We start from the raw sequence: 25,441 nt of genomic DNA, 5'->3' as shown, positions 1-25,441 counted from the left end.
GTGTTTAAGCAAAATGTAACAATGAAAAGTACTTCCTTCCCTCTTCCTCTTAACTGCATGATGTCTGATCCGGCACCTAGTTGTTTAACTTATGCTATAAATGGGAAAGTTACAGATAGCAAGTCACACACGTGCCTCTCACACTAAAGATTGTAACAACACAACTGTGAGAAAAACAGAGTACAGGCTTATTTGGAGGGCTAAGACTGTGGGTGTCCCACTAGCAGTTGTATTTGCACCAGCTTCCTGTGAGTGATAAATGAAAAATCCACTTTCTCTGAAGTACCTGCCTTTAAGACTACTCAGTATTCAGGTAAGGCAAGTGTATTACTGCAGAGAAGGAATTGGCAATGAACCCTCTCCCCTCAAACAAACAAAGGATTAAAATCCCTGTGAATAAAGTTGTAAAGTGAAGAAATAGAGGGACTGGATCTCTCAGATCGCCAGAAGTATATTGTTGTTAGTGGGAGTAATAAGAAAGATAAGGAAGTACTTCCTTTATGTTACCTTAATTATTCAATGGAACAGAGAGTGTGCTTTGAATGGATTGGAAGGGTGAATCAACATGGATAATTAATTCCTTCTCATAACACAGGGATTGTTTCTTTTGAGGTGAAGGAAGGAGGTAGAAAATCTTGTCATTATTTCCAAACAACAACCTTTGTCTTTGTTCTCTGGTGGAGAGGTGGAAACTTTTATCCTTAATAAATTATCCCCATATCAAGCTACTCTGAAAGATCACTTCAATGTTGATGAAGAGGTAGTTTGTGGCCAAGAGAAGGCCCAAGACTTTTCCAGCTAATGAGTTTTGCTTCCAGCTATAACAGATGACAAAGAAAGAAGTACAGTAGCTGTTAAGCATGTATTTGAGGAAGAACAGCCAGTGATACAGGGAGCTGTTGCTTGACATAGGATCATGCTTGTGTGCAAAGGTGTGAAGATGCCAGAGTTCATCAGTCTTCTTCTGGCTCCATGTTTGGTCTGGGGAGCTGGAACAATGCAAGGTGAGTTTCAGAATCTTTCCCTTTATTTTTTTTTTCCTTCTTTCTTTTTCTTTTAGTCTGACATTTCTCCACCCTCCCTTTATTTTTTGCTTTCATGTTGGTGACAGGAAGAGGAGACTTTATGAGTGTACACACATGGTTACCAGAACTATAACAAGTACTCCAGCTGTATATCAATGGCAAAGTTGTGAATGGTATTTAGGCAAGACTCCAAACTGCATGGGTCAAATGATGTTCAAAGTCTATTAATATTATTTAAATTGAATAGTCATGAAGTTTAACATTTGACTAGGCCTGACTATTACTTTCATGAACTGTGACTTTGCCTGTCCCATAATTAGATACCTTTTTTGTTTATACCAGAAAGATTCTTTTCCAACCCGCCATTTTCCCCCAATGGCTCTTTGTTATGTCTATTGACTTGTCCTGCCTCCAGGTGATACTCTCCTTTTCTTTAGAGTTACAGTGAGGGCTGGCTGCACCCTAAGGGACAGGGAACTGAGAGCCTGTTGGTAGCACAGCTGGCAGAGCAGAGGCTGTCCCACAGCACACCTGTTAAGTGAAGGAATTATTCATTCATTACTCCGAGTGTTAGAAGTCCTGAGATTGAATTAAATAAAAGATCTTGAAAAACATACCTTTTGCACACCTATCTTTCCACAGAGAGACACATATCTGGTACTTGGGAGAATTATGCTGTCTTGCCATACATGTAATTCGCAGTACTAAATACCATGGGCTCTCTGCTCTCTAAGCTTTGTCTCCATGAAGACTGAAACAACTTTTTCTTTTAATCATGTTCCACAATTTGGGTGTGAAAGTGGCCTGGCTTGGCCACAGGCCTTCCTTGCAAGACCAGGCATCAGCTGCCCCAGGCCTGCTAGAAATGGCAAAATCATTCCTTGCCATCTCTTGCCTGGTAATTGCTGGTAAAATTAATTTTACTAGCTACAAAAAAACTCCATCTTTTCTTCAGAGCTTGTAGATCAAATTCTTATTTTTATTGCATAACCATTTTGATTTGCAGGCGACAGGCAGAGTCAAAAATTCGAGACTTTCTCAGTCCTAAGACTCACAATAAAATTCAGATAAATGGCAATGTAATACAAGTCAGCCCTACTCTCAGAACAGCAGCTGCTGTTGGAGACTTCTTGCATTCGGGCTGTCCTATGAAGGACTAAATTTTATTTGTGAAATCTGTGCAGTGTGAGCTGAACTACGTAGGGAATATTTTCACTTCTCTGCCTTCTGAAGCACAGTAGCAGAATTTGTGTTCATTTTACCATTTCCTACTGCCTTCTTTATGCTTCATCTGTTTTCTCTTTTCAGAGAGCATCCCAATGCAGACTCTACACTGCTATCCTGACTACAACTCTCTTACAACTTGCACATGGATGGAATGCTCAGAGGCTCATCAGTTCCTGAATATGACTTTGAACTTTAACCACAGCCATGAAAAGTAAGTGACTGGCTGGTGTTCTCTGAAGAGTTCAAAGGGACTTGGCTGCTGAAACTAAGAGATGGAGCAGGGCAATTGGGCAATGGTCTGAGCTTGCAGCCAGTGTAGTATCCAGCATGCAGACACCAGTGTTATGTCCAGGCTGGGGAGAAAGTTGGATCTGTACAGGATAAGGAAGAACAGGAAGGAAGCAAAGCACGGTAATCGAGTTGTTTTCATGATCTTTTCAATCATTCTCCCCTGCTTTTGCTGTGAGACTACATGTGCAAGACATGTTAATTATTGCACCCGAGTGAAGGTAACACTAGATGCAATGGTGATAACACCTAGTTAGTATGCCATAAAAGGCTCCTTCTCCTTATGTTGGTAAGAAATAGTTACTTTGAAATAATTTCTGCAGAACGAGCTGTGACAAAAATAGAAGTTCTATGTGTTTATTTCACTGGGTTTCCTCTCAGAGATACTGGGTTGCGTCTGTCATTATCTTTTTACTGCTTCTGCTTCCTTTCAAGAACAGACAGAACCATCGAACATGAGATTGTGAGGGAGAGGAAGGGCCACAGAAAGAGGAAGATATAGGGGAAAAAGAAAGAGAATAGACAACAGAAGCAGGGATGGAGGGTCAACAGCAGACAGATTGGAGGGTGTTAAGAAAACATGTGAAATGAGAACGAGGAGAAGTTGTCTTGGTTTTATTTTTGAGAAAGAGCTGTTGGATTTATTCATGAATTGACCCAAAATTTGGTGAAGCCAGTGGACATAGTTCCCTTACAGTCTATAGAGTATTGAATCCCATTGAATATTTGAGCAATTTTCTCTGCATTGAAATCTACAAACCTCAGAAGTGTTCCAGTAGACTCCAGAAGTCTGCCTGGAAATTTTATTTATTTATTTATTTATTTTTGTAGGATGACTAAGTCCCATAAACCTCTCAAATATTCTGTTCCAACTGCTAGCTGCATGTCTTTGCCTTACTTTCTTTGATTTCTCTAGTTTAAGTAAAAACACTGACAGTGACCGGGTTCAGACGTCCATATCTCCAGGGAAGTCCATAGCCAGGAGCCAAGCTCATAATCAGCAGCATATATCATCAGGCACAGATATGACTGTGTCATAACTCAGGCAGGGGCCTGAGGAGCTTAAAAGCAGCTTCTGAGTGAAAGTGGGGAAGTCCTCAGTCAGTCCAATTCCAATTTAGCATCAAAGCTGGTCTTGACCATACGGAACCAAATCCCTGGAGGGGAAAAATGTGCTCAGGGCTCAGACAGCTACCAACCCAAGACAGTTATTGTGAATGTATCTTCCCCTTAGGAAAGGAAGGGAGAACAAACTAGATGTGCTTGATATTAGAGAAGAAACCCATAATTTAGACCATCTATCAGCATCCTATTAAAATACTCATGCTTTTTATTCTGTGTAACCAGGAACAAAGAAATGAACTGCACATTCCACAAAGGGGAAAACCATGCTAAGTGCCAGAACTTCACAATGCACTGGGTGTGTCAAAGCCATCTGAGAGCAAGTAATATAGAAAGGTACAAGTTTAAACCTGACCTGAACCTGCAGGCAGAGCTAAATGTCTACTTGTTTCAGAATGGTAAGCATGAGCCTCTACGTCTTGTCTCTATTCCTGAGTATTTAAAAAATGTCATTTATGTTTTGAATATCTAATCCTAAAAAGATACAAGAACATAATACTATGTATGGGTGAATAATCAGCTAATGGGTAAGGCTCAAATGGTTGTAATTAATGGGGTTACATAAAGCTGGTGACCAGTCACTGGTGGGGTTCCCTAGGGTTCCATTTTGGCACCACTTCTCTTCAATGTTTTAATAAGTAATATGGACACAGGACTCAAATGCCTACTAAGTTTGCAGATGATATTAAATTAGGAGGAGCTGTTGACTCCCTTGAAGGTAGAGAGGCCTTGTGGAGAGGTCTTGGTCAAACTAGAAGGCTGAGCAACCACCAACTGCATGAAGTTTAACTAGAGTAAGTACTGGATTCTGTGCATTTTGGGTAGACAGAAATGACTGTACCTGGCTACAATAGAAAAATGGGGCTAGACCTTTCAGCTTACCAATGTCTTAATCAGGGCAGGGGGGAGATATCAAAAAAGCCTTCAGTTTTAGCACTATGCTCTCTAAAGTATCCTCCCACAAAAAGCTGTTATGGAGCTGCACAGGAACACTGCTTTTCCTACTTTCCTATTCTGTTCAGGAATATACTACCCGGGTCTAGTACCATTTCCCTTTTGTGCTGAAAACTAGTCATGGATTATTTGCAGAGCTGAAAGAAAATTGTCAAATGTCCAGATCCTATCATTCAGAGGTCAGCTAGTTGTTTTCTTCCCCTATTCATGTTCCTGCACTCACTATCTCATGTGTTGCACCTTCAACTTCTAGTTCAGCCCCTTCCGCCACAAAACCTCGAAGTTCAAAATAGTTCAGGAGACTTCTTCCTGACCTGGACGGCAGCTGAAGGAAGCCAAGGGCTGGGCAATGCACTGGAATATGAAGTCACTTACAAGCGGGAGTGGGAGTCCTGGGAGGTAAGAGTGGACAAGCTGGGCTGACTCCAACTTTGGGCAGTTGAGGGCTTGTGGTAAAAGCTGTGCAAACGAGTGGCCTTTCCGTGCTCAGGTACTCGAAAGAAACACAACAAATGCTGTTTCAGGTCAGGTGGAAGGGACCCCGTTTCTGTTTGCAAGTGACCTTCCTGGTGAAATACCATTCGTCCTGACTTCAATGCAAAAATCTGCACTCCACTGAAAAAAGCACTGCACTTGGGTTTTGAGTTGGAATTTATTTTACCCTGAACCCCTCTCAAATGAAAGTAAAGCACGTTTCATGCATAGTCCATGGGAGGGCTCATGTGGGAGAAAGGCAAAATACATTTGAAACCATGACAAGTGTCTTGGGCAGATTCCACACAGTTCTGAACTGGGCAGTGCTGTGACTCTTGTGCAGCTGGTGCTGGAGTCAGTCAAAGCTCTGTAAGCTGCAGGAGCTGGTCCATCTCCTGGGCTGGAGCTGCCTCATGCTCTTTCCCTGCCTTCCCTCCACCTCTTCTCTGTTCCCCATTTGTCCTCCCTGCTAACAGAAGGATGCATCGCGCTTGCTCTCCAACACCACACGTTGCCACCTCAGCCACCTTGTGCCAGGGAGCCGATACATTGCCCGTGTGCGAGCCAGAGTGCAGCAGGCCAAAGGCTTCTTTGGGCCATTCAGCGAGTGGAGCACGGATGTGTCCTGGGAGACCCCTGAAGGTAGCGCGGGTTGGAGTGGGGCCGTGCAGGGATGGGAGGGCTGGCGGAGAAGCCAGGGCTGGGGAATGTAGTTTGGCATGATGATGGAAGAGCATCATGGGGTGGCCGTTTCTAGTCATTGCTGTCTCTTGCAAAGCCCCAGAACTGGGATACTCCATGTTGCCTCTTCCAGAGTGTTTGGCATTTCCATCCCATTGGACAGACCTTGTTCACGCAGACCCAGACAAAGGCTGTCACTGCACTTGTCCTGTCACTTAGCTTGCTCTGATCTTCTGTGTAGGCCAGGAACCCATTCAGCCCAGGAACCTTCGCTGCCTCTTCAATGGTGCAAATCTTCTGACGTGCAGTTGGGAAGTGAAGAAAGTGATCACCACCTCTGTCATCTTTGGCTTGTTCTTCAGGGCCACTCCAGCATCCGCGTATGTGATCTGCCAGTGGCAGAGTGCCCATGCGTCTCCCATTGAGCTTCTGCTCTGTCCCATTCCCACTGATCTCAGCACAGCCTCCTTTCTCCCCCCAGGGAAGAGGAGTGCTCTCCCGTGTATGAGAAGGCCTTGCCCCACATCCCGTATGTGGTGCAGAGCTGTGCGATCCCTGTTAGCAACATCAGCAGTCAGAGCCGGTACCACCTGTATGTCCGGACCAAGACGGAGGAGAAACTGATTGAAACCTACAAGAACAGTGAGCTGCTGTGTTGTGTCTCGCTTCTGCTGGGAGTTTTCTGGGAGGGGTGGCTGTGTGGGCAAGTGGTGGTGAGAAAAAGCAGGTGGGAAGGAGAAGAGCTGAGCTGGTGAAGAGAGAGTCTGGATGCTGTGACAGGGCAAAGGTCTGGGAGATGTGGCTTGCAGGTGTGCAGTTTCTCAGTGTCTCTTGCTGCTCTCAGGATGGTGGCAGTAGTGGAAACTACTGTGGATTTCATGTATTCAGTTTAGTACATGGTACCATCTTGGATTTTTCAAAGCAGTTATTGAAACCTGTTAGAGTAATATAAAATAGGAACCTATTCAGTCAGTTATGCTTACGAAGAAGCATAGCACAGGAAGCTGATCATGTATGAAGTTCTGTAATGAAAACAAACAAACAAACAAACAAAAAATACAGAAGACACTTCTGTATCTCAAAGTTGAGGGAGTCTGAGTAGTGCTCTGAAAGTGTGCCTGCAGACTTTCTATAGTGCAACAAGAGTAGAAATTTGAAACAGAAAACATTGTGCACTTAAGACCACATACATGCCCTTGGAAATGATCACTTTGTAGGAAACTTACCAAAAGTATGCATAAGATCTGAAAAAGCATCCAGAGAATTAGTGGAATTTACATGCCTGAGTAGGTTATATAGATGTTGAACAAAGACAGTGACCGTAACACCATACTTCAGCAACAGATGAATATCAAAAGATGAACAAATCAGTTTTTAAACTCCAGATCTTGGAAAGAAGATCTTGGAAATTTGTAACAACTGGTGGTGAAGTGACTATGCCTTCACTGCTCATGGCCAAAAAGTTCTCAGGCAAATCACATCCACACTGTGAAGACCGTATTTGTTGCCAGATTAAAAAGTCTCTCAGAAGCACTTAGCCCTCATGGCACAGGACTATTTAGCACCCACCAGTCTTGCCTCTTATGTGTTTCACTCATACAGAGTAACCTTTCTAATGCTTTCTATGTTAAAAGAAACTGTAATTGTTTCCCTATAGCAGTTTTACTGATCCTTCCATTGATGATCTCATGCCTATGGCTTCTTTTTGAAAGACTGTGATGGTACAATATGACCAAGCACATGCCTAGAAGTAAAGGCATCAAGCATGCATGCTGACAAAGTTTTTGTAAAAAAACATAAATTAATGTGGAGTCTGGAGGAAACTGTCAAGCAACTACTGCTGAAACAAAACAAAACAAAACAAAACAACAGAAAAACCCACCCAGATACTTGAAAGCCATGCAGTATGTCCTTCCTTGCATACGCCACAGGTAATGAAGAAGTCAGCATCCGTACAGAAGTCACACTAAAATGATCCAGGAGAGGGCTGCAGTCTGTGTAGAGAGATGGTGATACCTTAAAGAAGTTCCGAGGACATGGATTATATATGGCTTTTTCACAGCTTTTTTCACAGACTCATAAATCAGGCATCCACAGAACAGAGAACATTTAGTCCAGGCACATGCTCAAAGCAGATCATTTAGACTGGGTTGCTCACAGCCTTGTTCAGTTAAGTTTTGAGTACCTCCAAGGACAGGGATTTCACTCCCTCCCTGGGTCTCTGTATCAGTGTTTGACCACTCCCATGGTAACATTTTCCCCCCTATTATCTTGAGTTGCAACTTATATCCATTGTCTCCAGTCCTTCACTAAGTACCTCTGAGAGGAGCCTGGCTCCATCACCTCTACCAATTCTACTATTCTTCTCTACAATTCTACTATTAGTTAGTTGAAATTAAGCAGATATTCCTTAGTGTGTTTCCTTTATTGGGCTAAACTATCCCAGTTCCCTCTGCCTCTCCTCATATGTCATGTGGTCCATCCCCTTCTGAACATCTTTGTGCGCTCCTCCAGGACTGTCCCCAGTTCATAAATCCTTTCTTGTACTTGTTAGTATATTTTTAAGATATCTAAAATAGTGCTAATACTTCAGTTATGTTGCAGGGTTGTTAGATTTGGCTGAGGATAGCAGATATGAAAAAGGGTAGCTTTCTCAAGAGCTCAGTGAAGCTGGCTATTATGCTTGCTTAGCAAACTAATGTCAGGAAAAAAACATTCTGTGAGGTACTAGCTGAAGCACACCTGCATCTTTTGAATTTTAGAGATTACTGAACAACCTAGTGTAGGAAAAGGAAAAAGATTCATAGGAAGGAAAGGAGTATTCAGGAAGGTGATGCCTGATATCAAAACTGTTTCTTCCAGTCAAGGTGCTACCCCCAACAAATTTAACAGTGACAATGAATAAAGATGGAAAGTATGAGCTGAGATGGATAAAGGATACCCGTATGGAACAGTGTTATGAACTGGAGTACTGGAAAACCAGCCAAATGGAAACGGTAGGTGATGTAACACATGGGACCAGGGGCATCCTGTGGGCAGTATGGATGGGAAAGTTATTGCTTCTTCCATGTTTTCTTCTTTGTATTTCTCAGGTTACCAGAATGACTATCAATGATGATCCTTACGTCCTACTGCAGAAGCTGGAGCCATCCACATCTTACACCATAAAAATGCGTGCAAAGGTGCAAAGATTTGAAGGGCTTTGGAGTGAATGGAGTGAGGAGTTCACCTGGAAAACTGACAGTGGTACAGTTCAGTTTGTATTCCCTCCTGTGCAAGATTGTAAGGGAGTGGCAGGAAAAGCAATCTGATGCTTAGGAAAAGAGTCCTGTCAGGTGGGGGTGAAGTGCAAGACAAAGTATTCATAGGCACAACGAAGCCAGGTTTCCTCTTAGTCTTCTTGTTGGCTGTGTCTGGTCTTATGTTCTCAAAACCATGGGAAGACAGAAAGCAAAGCTTCATTAGATCAGTGTTAGGATCAGGACCTGGGAGTGTGTGAGAAAGCTGATGATAGAGGAGCTATCACAGGCTGGATTAGAAATAAAAAGATATTTCACTTTCAAAATGTCTGATAATAGTTTTGGCTTCAAGATTTAGAAAAAATATGTGGTGGGTCATTTGGTTTTAATCTTCCTGGGCACACAGAAATGTGTACACATGCACATACGTGCGCATACATGATCTGGGTATCTCAAGCACAAGGTATACTGAATCTTAAACGCTATGAGGATGAAAAGGGGGCCAGTGTGAAGTCAGATAAGCTTGTGGATCAGATCAGAGGTAGGGGTGTTTATGCATGTACTCAGGAACTCTAGCAGACTAAGCTCTGTTGGAGAGGAAACTGTTGTAGCAGGAAAAAAAAAAAAAAAAAAAAAAAAAAGGAATTACTGAGGGAAAGATGTAAGTATGATATTCAGGCCACATTTGGTCTCTCCCACTTGGTAGGGGATCCCAGCAGTTAGAAGGCCTCATGTTCACATCCTGTGCTGTGCTGCTTGCATTTCCCTGATGTGCTTGCATGGAGAGAGTCTGAAACGCAAAACCTGTTATGGGAAGCAGCCCCTTTGTTGATGCCTCCCGATTTCTCTTTTTTCTCTTTCAGTTCAATCACCAGCGCTTCTACCAGTGATGCTGACAGCTCTCACCGTCATTTTACTAATAGTTGCACATTACAGCTATAAGTATTTCCTCAGGTAGGTTTGTATCATGAGGAGAAGATTCAGCAGCGTGTTAGCCATGTGAGTGGAATAAGGTTGTGAGGCATTGCTTGTGCAAGTGGTCTGTGAGAGATGAGCCTTGATGTGCAATGGGCAGCCTGGTGAGTGTCTGTGTGCAGATGAGAGTTGGGTGGTGGCCTGCCAGGGCCTTGGCAGTGCCTTGCTGAGCACAGCAGCATGCTGTATGGCTCACAGTTCCTTCCCCTTGCAGCCACGCTGCGAGGCAAATCTTGAAAACTCTGTGTTGTCGTTGTTACAGGCAGAAGAAATTGTGGGAGGAAAAGATTCCAAATCCTGGAAAGAGTCTGCTGGTCCAGAGCTACGTGGGGGCAAGAGGGACCTGTACCTTGCAGGGTGCCTCTGCAAGTACAACATGGAGGTATTCTAAGGTGAGTAGAAAGAAGGGAAGGATGTAGTGGGATAACTTATTGAGGGGGAGCTTCCAGACCAGGGTCCGGGCTGTCACTGAACAGGCTGCTATCCTGTTCAGGACGAGTACAGGGTCTGGGTGAGCCTCATGAAAGCCTTCACTACAGCCTTTGATCTTGTGCCTATTTTCCCACTTTGGTAGCCAAGGTGTGAGAATTGACAAGTAAAGCCATCTCTCCCCTCTGATGCATCTGGTAAGGCTTATCATCACCTGCCTCCAAAATGCCTCCCATATTCCTCATACATGAAATCTGTTGTCTCTAAATTGACTTGGCCTTTCTCTGTTACTAGTTAGGTTGTCTCCTGACTCTTTTCAGTGTTGCCTGCCCCTCTTCTATAGTCACTGCATGACTACCTCCCTCTATACTCTCCTGCAGTTGCTGCAAGTTGACTTCATACTGTGAGAGATGTATTTCCTCCCACATCGTACTCTTCCTGGACATGGACATTTTCTTCCATGTGGGAAAGGAGAGGGCAAAGAGAAGTGTGCAGTTGACACAGTCTTATCTTTGGAGCACTTTTAAAAGTAAATGGCTTCATTTTCCTCCATCTCTCTCCCTCGCCCATTTCTTGATTTCATCTGAGAAGCCTATGCAAATCTTGTGATCCAAACAAGTGATATCCCAGTAGGTGGATATCACCAAAAGAGGCATGGCATGAAACACACTTCAAGTTTTACGAAAATAGTGACTGGGTTCCTTCCTGGAGCTGACTCTTGCATGTTTCAGTTTCCCACTATCACAATTCCACAGCCTTATCTATCTGTGAGTCTCCCCTGAAACCGTTGGATTTGTATTTGATCTCACATCTGTAATGTCTCTATCTCCCCAAGGCAATGCTGCTAATCTCCATTCTACAGACAGAGCTCGTGCTATTTTTGCCACTTTGTATTATCTTCTGCTTAAGCTAATTGACTTCTACCTCATCTCTGACTCCCTGCAGTGTAAGTCAGTGATGCAGATCTCCAAGGAAGAGCGGTCTTTACAAAGATTAACTTCTCGTTTACCTCTCCAATCACAACATTTTTACTTTCTACCCCTATCATCTCTATCAGCCTCACCCCCTATCTTTCAAGTCCTTCTGTCCCACTTTATAGTTTCTCCTTCAGTGCAATGCTTGGTCTTGGCATTGCTTTTGAGACCACATGGTGGGCTGTCATGGCCTTCAGCTAACTCTTTGGCACTCAGTCATTCTCTGCCCCTTATTCAGTCATCAAGCAGTGTATCTCAGGCATGCATCCAGTCAGCAGCTGATACAGGGGAAGTGTGGTAGGCCAGACTTCTTCACATGATGCACAGCTGCATGTTTTGCAGGCCCTGATAAATCCCCCCTTGCAGATCATTTACCATTCTAAAGTTCCTTTTGATTAATTTGGCTATTGGCAGACTTAATCAAATTCTTTTCCTGTCCACACAATAATCATCACTGGTACAAGGCCATCCCACGTGCTAAAGGGCATCACAGTAGCTTTTTTATGCATTTCATACCCAGCTGTCCATCCACAAGTGCTGTCTGCTCTTTGTCTCATGGTTTTGAGAGTTTCCATCCCTGTAGTGAATTACCTTATCTTAAATTTTGTAAGCATCCCCGCAATTCTGTTTCTCTGGCCAGCCAGCAGAGAAGGACTGTCATTTTAGTCCTACAGGTGAGATACTGCCCAGAGTGTCCTCTTATGGTGCTGATTCAGAGTAGGCACTGCATAAAACTGTAGCTTTGTGGTTATTCTGAACCTGTAGGTGCAGCAGCCCCTGACTGTTATGCTACATAAAGACAGCTCAGTAGACAACATGGAAGTTAAGGAACAGTCTTCTGGAGGACAGAACATACTTTGTAACCACAGCAGTGGGACTGCTTCTGCATTACCATCTTTTGTGACTTGAAGATCAGAGACAAACAGATCTCAGCTTGTTTTGACTAGAGAATGAAAGTTGAAATGTGAAGAGGATCTGCAGATTGGAGCAAGAATGAAGGAGGGAAAAGCTGATAGAAAATGTTAAAACGAATTGAGGAGGTACGAAGGTGCCAGGAATACATTCAGACTGGCAGCTTTTAAGCCTGTGTCAATCTATTACAGATGGCCTGTAGCAATGTTACTGCTCTGTTTAGATGGGGAAACAGCACAGCCCTTAAAATGAGAACACCAAGGTCGTTTCAACAAAAGTTTGAAAAGGCTACTTTTGAGGTATGGGTTGATAAACTGTTAAAACTAATTATATGGGATAAGTGCCTGGAAACTCATTCTTATCATAAATGTCCATCACAGATGTGCTACTAGCATGCTTGTGCCCATGGTGCCTGTCTCTTCCCAGCCTTAGAGTGATCTCTTTTTCCTCAGAAGTGTTAAAATTTTCATGTTCTTTTTTTGCTTTTCCCAGGAAGCTGTCAGCCAACTGCCAGCCAGCCAGGTGGGCTTCAGTGGGCAGAACACTTCTGAGGGGGTGGAGGAGATTAACTGCCTTCAAATGCTGGATGGGTAAGTAAGCAGCCCACTCCTGACTCCTTTCTTGAAAGGTTCCTTACTAATCTTGGGGAAGAGCAGACTGTGCATAGATTCACTTGCTGAGAAAGAGAGAACAAAGAATTTTCACCTATATATTTTGCAAGTTGGCATACACCTTCCAAACATCTACAGAAATTGCAATGAAATGTGCAGATATGCATATTCTCTTACCTCTTCATCCTCTAGAAATGACGTATTTGCTTCTCCTTGAAGCAAAGTCTGACTTTGAAAGTGAAGGATTAACAAAAAGCTGTTTACAGTGGTCCTGGCCTGTGTGAGGCTGATCGGAAATAGCTCCAAATTGTCCATACAAATTTGTGCCAGGTCTTCAAAGATGGAGAGGTGACCATAGTGCTCTGTTCAAGGAATTATCCTAGGTTTCACAGAAGTCGGGGGGAAGCTGACAAAAATTAAACAGGCTCTTGGGTTTTGTAACTATCTGCTTCTTAGAAGAGAGGGTCAGCTTTTTCTAATAAATACTTTTGTGAGTCATGTTAGGGGAAGATGGCTTATGTTTGTTACTTCTTTGAAATCTTACCTTGCCTTCTCCCTTAATCTAACTTCCCATTCAGTGCTTGTAAGATCCTTGAGACAGAGGCCCGTTATTTTGAAGAAGTAACTGTAAAATATCACTGAGAGGTCTAGAGCTGCATAAATGCTGATGCTAGCAGTCACTCTGCCTGAGTCTATACTGCTAAATAAATCAGGGCCAAGATGTACTATCGAGATCTGTCTTGTAACTGCTCACACTGCTTTGTTGTCAGCACTCTCCTGGCCATGGTTTGGCCTGTGCCAACTAGTGCTCTCCAAGGCAACATCCTGGCACAGTTTGCAATAGCACAGGGCAGTAATCATTCCCAGTGGGCAACACAGAAATGCCTGTATGAGGTTCAGTGTCCCTCAACGGTATTCTAGCAAGTTTTGCAACCAGGCCCTGCAGTTTCATACTATGAATCCTCAGTTTCATACTATGAATACAGCTGTAACACAGCACTCACATTACATTGTGTACACTGAAATGAAAAAACAAACAAACAACAACAACAACAAAACTTAGCTGTGTTTTAGACTGCAGGGACGCTGGGGGAGACCTGCAAGACAACCAGGGCTGTACAGTGTGGATGCAGCCAGCCTACGTCATTTAACCTGAGGGCCAAAGAATGGTCCTTGGCTCTGTTTTACTTACAGTAAAAGCACAGCCTTTCTCAATAGCTAATTGCTGCTTGCATGACTTGTAATTGAGCTGCAGTTGGCAGTAGACAGTTGGTGTCTTGCTGTGGCACAGGAAAGGCTGAGGCTTGCATCTTCTGAGGAAGATACAAGAGATGTAGCCAAAGATTCTTACTACCTTCCTGGAATACAGTGCACCCCCGTACAGCAGCTCCTGTTTGTACGCAGAGATCACATTAGAGAGCTGTCATTTAGAGAGCTGTCAGTAGCAGCTAAATCCTGTGCTTTTCACCAAAACAGGATGATTAAGAACAGTTCACCAGAGCTTCATGGAGCTAAGTCTGCAACAGAGAATGTTTCCCATGGTACACTGGATCCGCAAATCTGTCAGACTTCTGAAGTGCCACATAAAACCTCACTTCTAACAGCTGCCCTTGTCAGCCCACTGAATCAGAGTGCAGAAGTGTCCAGCCTGTTGGCCAGGCTTCTGTGCAAGAGTGCTGCTGATGCAAGTACTGCTTCCCAGACAGCAACCACTTCCTTCGCTTTCAATGGTCCATACTTGTACAGCCCAGTGATGTCCTCCCAGCCTGAGATGCATCAAATTCTTCAAGTGGACCTGGTGGGAAACCAAGAGAAATCAGTGTCCCTTCAGGGGCATGAGTCTGCTCCCAGACACCATGGAGGCAAGAAGAGCAGGTCCTCAGCAGCCTTTCCTGCTCCCAGATTAGTAGGAAATGATGCAGCACCTCAGCAATGAGAAAGAAGTCTCACCACTCCCCCCAGCTGGTGGGCAAGGCACGAATGTGAAACCAGAAAAGCAGAAATCTCCAAAGGCTCTTGCCCATGCCACATCCCTTCAGCAGTGCCCCTCAGAGTATATCGCCACAGACAGCCTCTTACTGCCATCAGCCAATGACTCCACACATCTGCCACTTGCCACCCACAAAAGAACCCACAAAAGTGTCCTTACTTATTTCTTGAAATGGAACCATTTTTTCTGAAGAGCCTGTGTTGGAGAACAACACAATCATGCTGAATCCTGGCACTACCATGACAGTTTTCTTCCACTGTGGGAAACTGCTGCCTTGTTCCCTGCCTAAAATCTAACGAGAAGGTGCAAATGAGTCAGAAAGATCCCGTAGTAAATAAGTGTTAGAAATTCATTTTAAGTATCAGATAATTTATACATGGTGGAGGATCCATCAGCGGCAAGGACTAAAATGTACAGAGTATCGAGGTCATCCAGATCTTCAGAAAACTGAAGGTGTTACAGAAATGAAAGCAGCCAGCTTTGAGATTCAGAAGAGCCTGCTGGAGTTGCAGGGGTATTTGACAACTAAGACAAAGTTTTCAAAAATTATATTGTTTAATCCCATTTTCTTTCCACAAATGTTACTTCTCTGCAGCTTCTAGTCCAACATGGCGAAAGATCCCAGGTGAGCCTACCCCTTTCTTAGTTACATTACTGCTTTTGGTAAAAGGGGCAGGCCATGATTCTCATGTACCTGCATTTATATAGGCTTGCTTCACATTCCACTGATAGATATGATTGGCAGGGCAAGAAGCCAGATTTAGCTAGGGCTCCTTTCTAAAAATAGGTAATCAATTTCAGCTCAAGCGTCTCAGGATATAGGAAAAGAAAGTGATTTTGCTTGGGCACATAATAAGCATGGATAATCAGTTTTCCTGCTCAAGAGCAATGAACTCAAGTGTTTAAAAGAAAAGGAATGTTATTAAAAGGGATGAAATAGCAACTCAAAATAAGCACTGGGAGGCCTATTTACTAAAGTCAGCTATATAACCTGAAAAAGTCATGGTGATGTAGCCCACTCCCACATTTTACATGGATTTGAGAGTCCATTGTTGATGTGTAAGGAAACATTGTAAAACGTTGCTCCCAAACCTCTCTTCACTGTTCCCAAGTGCTGTGTTTCCACCTCTGATGCTGGGTCATTGCTTTTAGCAGCTTTAGCCCAAGAAACCTTGGTTCTGCCTGCAGTCCCCACACTGCCACCTCAGCATTTCAAATGCTCAGAAAGGAGCCAGTTGCAAACAAACCCCAAAGACAACCCTGAGAAAAATACCTTTTTTTTTTTTTTTTCTTTTCTTTTTTTTTTTTTTAAATTTCTTACTTCATAGCTCTTTTGTTCTACCAGTATCAACAACACAGGCAATTCCTAATGCTCAAAAGACCATTCTCTCCTACTGGATACCTTTTAAATACCTTTTAAATACCTTTCGGACACAATTGCATTTCAGTCTCAGTGCAAAAGACTGAAATCCACTGAAGGCACTGCACTTGCACCCTCTTTGTTGTGATCTCAAGTCACTTCAAACAGCTCTGGATTTCCCTTTTATCCCATTATAAGCGAGATCAGCAATAAGTACTCCATTCTTTCAGGAATTTTGGGCTTACCTCAGGATAGATGTAGCTCTGAATTTAACTTTTATTGTAGTGCAAGCTTTACTGCATAAAGGAATGAATTTAATAGCAGGCTGAAGACTTTGATAAGAGTTTTTGCACTATCTCCTGTTCTTACAGTTACCATTTCTTTAGTGAGCCGTTCAAAATCGCTTGCAGTGGAGATATCAGAGATTGGAATCATTCAGGATAGCACAAAATAGGCAGAAGTCAGAGGGCTAAATGAAAAGAAAAACAGGTTGGCTGGAGAACAGGAAATCTTTCTTAACAGTGATACCCTGCACAATAATCTGTTTCTCAATTACAGGGATGCATAAACCTAATCCAGGAAATATCCTTCACTGCAGGAAAAACTAAAAGCTAGGAGGAGAGGGTTTTAGAAACTTAGACGCAATTGGTCTCTTCTGTATTGAATTGCTATAGTATGGTGTATAGTGAGAACCATAGCATAGTGTAGAGTGAGAAGCAGCCCTGCAGTCCCCAAGGTCATGCAGTGGGAGGGCAGGAGGTGCTCCAGACACGCAGCAGCAGTTCCCCTGCGGCCTGTGGAGAGGCCCCTGGTGGAACAGGCTGTCCCCCTGCAGCCCATGGGTCCCACACGGAGCAGATCTCCATGCTGCAGCCCCCCCATGGGTGGAGGAGCCCCCAGTGGAGCAGGTGGATGTGGCCTGGAGGAGGCTGCGGCCCATGGAGAGCCCCCACAGGAGCAGGCCCTGGGCCGGAGCTGCAGCCCGTGGAGAGGAGCCCATGCAGGAGCAGGGGTCTGGGGGTGCCAGAATCCCGTGGGAGGGGGATTCCACGCCAATCCACGGGGAGCAGGGGCAGAGAGGGACCGTGAGGGAGCAGCAGAGACAAAGTGTTAGGACTGACCACAGCCCTCATTCCCTGTTCCCCTGCAATGCTCAGGGGGAGGACATAGAAGACTGTGCATGGGGGGAAGGTGTTTTTGGTTTGCTTCTGTTTCTCGCTGCTCTAGCCTGTTAGTAATAGGTAATAAATTTCATTAATCTCCTTATGCTGAGTCTGTTTTGCCTGTGACAATAATTGCTGAGTGATCTCCCTGTCCTCACCTCAACCCCTGAGGCATTTTCATCATATTTTCTCCCTTTTTCCGTTTGAGGAGGGGGAGTGAGAGAGCAGTTGCGGTGGAGCTCAGCTGCCCAGCTAGGTAAAACCACCACATATGATTATCTATATTTCAAGCACATTACCTGTTTATAGAGGACTGAAACAGCTCTTAAATAGCTATTTTAGTGAACGATTTATCTAAGCCAGAGAAGAACCTATTTTTTTTTCCTTTTCTGAATTCTTGTGTGCTAGATAAAACATTGGCTCAGAGCTGCCACCCAATGATAAGAACAGGCAAAATCACTTAAATACAGACTACCTTCATTGTGAAGTGCTGAGTTCAGTGAGACTATTTAGAAGAGAGCAACTAATTTCTCGCTGCATAAAAAAAGAAAAAAGCAGTGAAAGGATATTTTCCTCTTCACTCCTTTTGTAGTCCCCTTCCCCAACATCTGCAGGGCCAACCACTCATTGCCTTGCCTGTAGCAATGTCTTTTACTTAACAAATGACATTTGTTAACCTGTTAACTTTGCTTTTTTCTTCTTTATTGAATTTCTGCTGATTTATCAAGTTGAATCATTTCAGTGTGGGCAGGTAAGTAAGCAAACAGGAGCGAAAAACAGCTGAGAGGAGAAGAATGAGCAGAAGGGAGACTTCCAGCTGCATTTTGTGCTCATTTCAGCCCAGTTCTTGCCTACCTGTATCTGACATGCTATTTGGAGATTTCAAAGCTGGCTTTAAATATGCATGTTTGGATACTCAAAGTCATCATGGAGTGCCACTTGTTGGTGTTCCTAGCCAAGGTTCTGTCTAAATTAGTTTGTTCAGCACTCAGAGACTTCAGGTATTGATCAGTTCCAGAAGCTGAGCCATCTCCTTGAAAGCTATCTCAGTTATTTCTGCAGCTTTCAATGTACCGCCCATCAGAAAGCATTTGCCCCTGGCTGTGCTCTGTCATTTGGCATAGCAGAAAGGAAGATGAAGGGGGATTGCACATGTATGTGTTCATTTGTCATCAATGGGCTGTCACTCATTTGAGGCTATTATACAATTCAATCTGCTATGTATTATTTAAGTGCTTATAAGCATTTTAATTTGTAAAAAATGTGCAAAATGACCTTACGGCTCTTCACTGCAGAAGGCAAAAACATCATGGTTTGTGGCAGGATGTAGTGGTGCAAGACCTGACAGTCTGTTTGTTTCCCTTCTGATCTAGTCTCTTCATTAGCCTCTCATGGGTAGCAAAGGGCATTTGCTTCAAGCTTTACCATAATTCTGCAGTCTGTCTGCCCAGACATTAGAAAGAGACCCGTGAATCTGATGCTGATTCAGCCCACGTTATGTGGTGTATATATTAGCTAACTGTGCCCTGAACTGCCTGCTTTCAGTATGCCAAACAGTATCAGTAGATTTTTGTTCATCTCCGTGTTTTCTGGATTAGGATTTGCCACAGTTTCAGAAGACAGCACTTATTATGTACCTGGAGACATGTTTGTCATCAGTGCTGGAAGCAGCAACAGAACAGGGTGTTCCTGCAGGGCCGTGCTGTTCAGCTGCAGTTGAGTAGTGTGTGCTCAGGCAGGAGCCTCTTGGTACTGATGCACAAGGAAAAAACCTACAGGGAGATTTCTACAAGCTGCCATTTGGCCATTCTCCATAGCTGAAAGACTTGAGCGTGTGCCTGGCAATATCTGAATTCCGAATGGTTAATTATTGCTGGTGGAAAATAATCACTTGATTACTGCCAGTTATATTTTAACATCCTTCACTGCTTTTATGAAGTCAGCATATTGTTACCTAACCCCCAACCAATGAAGGGTGGAGTAACAATCCTAATTCTGCCTCCAAACACTTCATATCACTGAGAAAAGCATCAGTCTTTTAAAACTATGAAAGCTTGGGACCAGGGGGGAAGGTTCAGGGCATTGCTGCTCCCAGACACGTACTTTATGGTTGCTGCACCAAACTGGTACACTTCATGGAGCTGGAAGGCAGGATCCTGCAATAGGGACCATTATATACAGTGAGAAAAACACATCAGGAATCCTGTTATGTGCTTATACGGCCTCCTCTCACCACCATGACTTTCTACCCTCAGCAAGGGTGTGTGCTCCACACCCCAGGCAGGCCCATCTTACCAGTGACCAACAGAATGATTTTTCTTTTCTTGCATTCAGATTTATCTTGCATTGCTCTCCCCAAAGATACCCTAATTGAGCAGGGAACAGCGCACCAGCAACAAATCTGTTGTTGACAACAGCAATGAGCTGGTGCTCTATACGGAGGTTTATTAGATGGCGGAGGAAGAAGATCCCCTGCTGAATGCACTCCAATTCCTATCCTTCATCTTCTAAAGCTTGCCTTTTTTCTTCCCATACTTCTCCTCCAACGCTTTCTGCAAGTTGAGATTTAGGGCATTTTTCTGATGCCATTTCCCTGTAAAGAAGTTCATAGAAAATCATCAGCCTCACTTCTAAAACTATTATCCCTCAGGGATTTTTCTAGCTGTAGAACTCCTCTCCTGTGAAAACGCCAAGTTGTAGCACCTCCTCCTCCCCCCGCTTTGTCCAGATTCATCCGTTATCCTTGGCAGAAGCAGCATCTTTCTCAGGAATTCAGCAATATACTTTTCCCAGCAGATGCCATACCTAGTTCATCAGTCCTCCTTCCATGCCAATTTTTGGGATCCCTGATCGCCTTCTGAATTACATCGGGGGTGTAGGAATCTTTCATCAAGCTCCTGGTCTCCAGTGGGCCACCTGAAAGGAAGAGGGAATGAGAAAATGCATGCAGAAAACACCCTACTGCAGTCCTGGAACTGAAGCAGGGAGCACCACCAGCAATTTCAAGGGCACGGGAAAAGTCATGCGTTGACCGCGATACCTTTGATCAGGTGTGTGGCTAGGTGCTGAATAATAGCTTCATCATCACCCAGGAGGGAGCTCGTTTGCCAATTTATCTGCTTTTCATCCCCAAGCATGAGACATACGTAAAGGGTACAGCAAGGGTATCACCTTTATTTGTATCCCACAGCCCTTCCTTTATTCATGTGCTCACTTGATGCCCCCTTGAATCTCCTCATCCATCTGAGTAACCTCCTACTCAACAGTACAGCTCCACAAGAAGCACCATCTTACCACTCCAGGCCTTCTTGAGCTTCTTCTCTGCCATGATACTTACAATTAGCTCCCAGCTGGGACTTTTCTGTTTATTCCCTCTTGACTTCTAGCCATTTTGGGGGTGCTTTATTTTCATCTCTCATCCTTTTCTCCTCACCTTCCTTTTTATTGTACCTTCTCCTTGATAATAATGATTTTGAGCTCCCTGGGCTAAGATGTCCCTCTTTTCTGTGTGACAAGGACCAGGACAACACAATCTTCAATGCCTGATAGAGGTTTGGGAAGAAATTTGAGAGGCCCGCATTTCTAAATGGCTTAACGAGAAATAATGCCAGTATTGGACCTGGGGGTAATTTGGGACTGGCTATGACAGGGGACACTGAATTCCAAATGGTGTCTATTTAGACAGCTCTGCACATGGAGGATAGGGGTCACGATACACCTTTGCTTTTCATGTTTCAGAAAAAATAGTGAAAGAAGAGAAGAGAAAGGGATAGCACGTGTAGGAAGGGAGGCTCTGGCTTTCATCTCCTCGAACACCACAGCCTTGGAGCGACTGTGGATGGAGGAGTAAGAAGAGAAGTGAGGGTAACCCACAGTCAGACCTCTATCCAAACTAAGGTGGCTGCTGCGAGCCCAGGCACAGTGCAGATGGAACAAGCTTGAAGGTCAGGTACAGGCACGTGCATCCCCTCACCTTGGAAGATGTTTGACCTCAGGTTAAAACCCAGCTCATTGTAATCAGCAAATGTCGAAGACTCCAGGGGGTTTTTTAGCATCTCGGTGCGGTCGCTGAGTCTTTTCTGTCCTATGATTAGCGCTGCCTTGCACAGAGCTCGCCGTTCCTGAAAACATGAACAAGAAGGAACCACTCTCATTCAGTGCTCTCCGAGTGCAGCAAACTGCTGGTATTTCCATCCCTGCACAGACCTTTGAGCTACGACTAACCCCTGGGGACTGGGTCTGTCCTTGAGTCTCCCCCAGCAGGTCCTGTAGTCATTATTATTGTGTAGAACAACTGGGACTGGTAAAAAAGGGTGCAAATCAGAAAGGGACGATGGTGTCATGCCCTGGATTAGGTCCAGGTTGCACATTTTGCCTCGCTGAGCTAGACTCTGCCTGGCTACAGGAACCTTACAAAAGGAAGGGGGATGGAAAATCAAACTGAAAAGAGATGGGAAAGGCTGTCTGTGGAGTGTGTCACTGCCTCGTACTGTGAAGCCCAAATCCATCCCTCTACGTGTCTTCTAAACCGCTAATATCCCACCCATTCAGCCCCCCAGTACACCATGAAAACATCCTCCAATCTGCCACAAAGGAGACATGAAACAGCTTCCTCCAATACCTCTTCACTGCTGGCAAGTTCATCTGCACTGGAAAATTTATATTTGCTGTTTTCATGGATCAAGCTGTTTCTCTTCTGCAGAAGCAGCTTCCACTCTGCTTTCATATCTGGCCCGAGTGATGATAAGGACTCTTTGGCACTTAATCTGCTGGAGGTCTCCTTGGCTTTTTCACAGCTAGCTTTGGTGGTCTTCTGGGGAGATCCAGGCACTCTAGTGCCCGGCATTTGGTGCTGGCTTGCTACTGGTTCTTTGGCATTTGAAATGGGTTTGGTGTCCTCCGACTCCCTCTGCCTGGGTGTTGCACACAGGCAGTTAGTGCTGTTCCTCCTCGTTGGCTCATGCCCTGCTTTGGGGTCTTTGGTGGCAGAGCCATCTTCTCTTTCCTCTTCAAGTTTTCTTGAATGATGGCCCTGAACGGGGGGAGTTTTGGCATGGAGATTCTGTTTGCTCTGTCTTTTCATCTGAATACACTTTGCAGAAAAGGATGCCCGGCATTTAATAGATGTGGAGGTCTTTGCTGTTCCCTGAGCTGCTGGGCTCTTGCAGGTCTTCCAAGAGGCTCTGCTGGAGCTCCTTTGGGATGTTCTCTGTCTGCTGGGACATAAGCCTGCTGGAAGATGCTCCTTTTTTTCTTCCTCAGGTTTCACTTAAAGACAAAAAGAACAGCTCAGTGATTTCAATACTGTCTGGATGATTGATAGGTGGTACCTTCAATGGAGCTGGAAACAACCTGATAGGTCACTGTGTTGTTGGCAGACAACAAAAGAAGAATTAAAGTCTCAAAGTGGGAAAGAAAGCAGTAAAGAACAACAACCCTGTAGCTTTATGCCAAACTTCCTGTAGGACCAGATGAAAGTTCCTAAGCAGTCTTACATGCCTCTGCCACATGAACAGGCACAGAAATGTGCAAGTGAAAACTTTGTGGTCAAACATGCACACAAAGGTCTGTGTTTTCCTATGTGTGGGTGGCCCCTCCAACCCCTGAGCACCGTCACACTCATGAAGATGCAATTAGAGCCTCTGTGGCTCACTGCTATTTGCTGGTGAGTTTACAGAATTGTTGGTGGCTCCCTGCAGTTGTGCAGCGAGGTGGTGAGACAGGTGCTCCAGTGGGGGGAAAACACACCCGAGGGGATTTTAACCCATCAGCTCTCTCAGGAAGGAGGGAGGGAACCACCCACTGCATCACAAGCTGTACTGCAAAGCAAGCTCTGAAGGAGGGATAGCTTCTCTGCCATCCTGCTTACCTGATGTATTGCTGGCCAGCACAGGGTCACTTTCTGCCACATCAGGTGCAGGGGATGGTGGGACCTCTAGCACCCCCTTGGAAGAGAAACAAATGCTGTGTCAGGCCCAGAGAAGTGAATGAAGGGGACAGTGGCCTTGCTCACCTGCTCATCTTTCTATTGACATAGACTTTTCTCAAGCAAATAAACCTCCCCAGATCATGACAGAGCTTTCCATGCTTGACTGGATGGTCGGTCCTACAACTCATGATCTTCTGAGATTAAAAAAGCACGGAAATCCTGCAGGATTTCACACTAACTGCTCACATGGGGCAGCCCGACTAGGACATGGCCAGCCAGCGCCTCTGGACAATACTGAGATGCAAGAGTTTTCACAGGCAGTGGTGCAGACAGAAGCCAAAATGGAAGAGAAAAAAAAAAAAAAAAAAAAAAAAAAAAGAAACCAACAACACCACAGTGAAAACATCGTAATTTATTCTGAAGCATCCAGAGATGTCAGGTCTGTCATGTGCTGTGCAATTACAATAGCTCCTTCCCTCGGTGTGTTAAAGGAAGGCCAGAAAACACCCGTGCAAAGATAGCTCTGCAGAAGGAGATGGGCTGAGGAAGGGGTTTCTTCCCTAATTCTGGCCCAGACTCTTCCCTGGTTTACTTTGCTATTCAGGCTGATGAGGTGATCTGACACACAGCCTCTGAAACCTGCCTCCTCCACTAGGAGGGAGCTCATGCCTTCCCTGCACAGGGATTGTCTGTGTAACCCTCAGCTGGGCACGCTGCTGGTCTGTTCCTCATCCTCACGCGGCCCTGCAGGCTGAGCCCAAGTGAAACCTGTGACAGGTTCCAGCTGAAGCCACGACACGTGCTGGTGAATGTGTTACTTGTGAGCCCGCTGGCACCAGCAGCAACACAAATGTGATCTGGATCAGGTAGAGAAATATGTCTACATTTGTCACATTAGCTCAGCCTATGATTTATGTGCTTAGGTTCTGCTCTGAAGGCTGGTTATTGGAATACAGATATCAGCCGAGGGGGCAGGGAGCCTACAGCTTCAAAGTTAGCTCGTGAGAACCAACAGGGCTGATTTAAGCCAGCAGCTTGTTTTACACCATCTTTCCAGTCCGCTGTTGGACTCCTCCCTTCCCATCTCAATGCCCATCTCTCAGTGTAGCAGAATTTCTGCGTACAGAGGCAAAGTGCTCATTTCCCAAATCCCATTCAATGACAACCATCATTTCCCCAATTCACGCTGGACAAAATGACGCTGAAGTCCTGCCACTGTCCCTACTTTCTAGGTTGTAATTGGATTTGATGTTATTGCTAGTGCTTATTGCTCATTTCACTTTTCAGGCAGCCAAAGTTCCACCCTGAGATGCCTGAATCTCAATACAAAGAAGGACTCAAAGATCTTTGTACCATCCTCCTGGGTAACAAACGCTGTAGAACAATGCCTGCTTACTCCTTTGTTAAGCCAATTCTGTAAGGGACAACACATGACACACCAGAAATGACATTATCTTGATCAAACAGCTAAAAACGATTAAACTTGATACCTCTTTCTGAAAAACACCACCAACAAAGTGTTTCTACAGCCCTAGCACTCTTGACTTTCCTGACAACCAGCCATGGAGGAGAGACGGGTATACGGATTAGTATGACCAGATGCGATCAGTAATGGTCTCATATGCCTTCCACATCTGATCGGACCTCCAAAATATATGAATATTTTAATGACTTTCCAGATCTGAGAAGCCCCTTTGGGTTAAAATGAAATGAATTGGGTTAAAATGAAATTTTCTCTTTTTTTTCTTTCATATAGAAAAGATCCAGGATTTAGCGTGGGGCAAAGCCTCTTCCATAACCACCTCTCTCACCTGCTCCATGGCCCCTGACGTGATGCCACAGTGATTCTTACAAGCAGACAGGTCCTGCTGAAGTCCAGGTACGGAGGTGGTGTGAAGGCTGAACGGCAGGGACAGTTGCTAGGGAACATCCCTCCCTCTATGAGCTGTAGTCACCATGGGAACCAGAAGAAACATGGCAGAGATCAGGGTCATCCTTCATCAAAAAAAGGAAAAAAAAAAAAAAAAAAAGAAACAGGAAAGAGAGTAAAAGGCTCGCATCTCATGAAGTGCCTGTGCCCGTAAGTCC

General features: G+C 44.5%; 2 protein-coding genes across 2 annotated transcripts; one reads left to right on the top strand and one right to left on the bottom strand.

Moving 5' to 3' along the window:
* Nucleotides 1-916: 916 nt before the first annotated feature.
* LOC116502140 (cytokine receptor common subunit beta-like) lies at nt 917-17,034 on the top strand (the record flags this gene model as incomplete). The annotated part of the gene is given in 15 exon segments (XM_032207893.1): nt 917-1,004; nt 2,334-2,463; nt 3,888-4,060; nt 4,870-5,015; nt 5,567-5,732; nt 6,013-6,151; nt 6,253-6,413; nt 8,634-8,776; nt 8,864-9,017; nt 9,874-9,964; nt 10,248-10,377; nt 12,793-12,890; nt 14,388-14,745; nt 14,747-15,030; nt 17,013-17,034. Coding segments are annotated over 15 exon segments (2,283 nt in total), but the record flags the coding sequence as incomplete, so codon positions are not given.
* Nucleotides 17,035-19,931: 2,897 nt separating this feature from the next.
* Nucleotides 19,932-25,173, bottom strand: TEX33 (testis expressed 33). The gene is made up of 6 exons (XM_032207889.1): nt 25,156-25,173; nt 23,294-23,369; nt 22,046-22,692; nt 21,398-21,545; nt 20,230-20,340; nt 19,932-20,017 (listed from the first exon to the last, which is right to left on the bottom strand). Exons 1-6 carry the CDS (start codon nt 25,171-25,173, stop codon nt 19,932-19,934), a joined length of 1,086 nt encoding a protein of 361 aa, XP_032063780.1.
* Nucleotides 25,174-25,441: the final 268 nt, after the last annotated feature.

The sequence above is a fragment of the Aythya fuligula genome, chromosome 1, assembly GCF_009819795.1.
Source record: "Aythya fuligula isolate bAytFul2 chromosome 1, bAytFul2.pri, whole genome shotgun sequence".
NCBI classification, from domain to species: domain Eukaryota; kingdom Metazoa; phylum Chordata; class Aves; order Anseriformes; family Anatidae; genus Aythya; species Aythya fuligula.
This window is presented reverse-complemented; position numbering and strand designations above follow the sequence as displayed.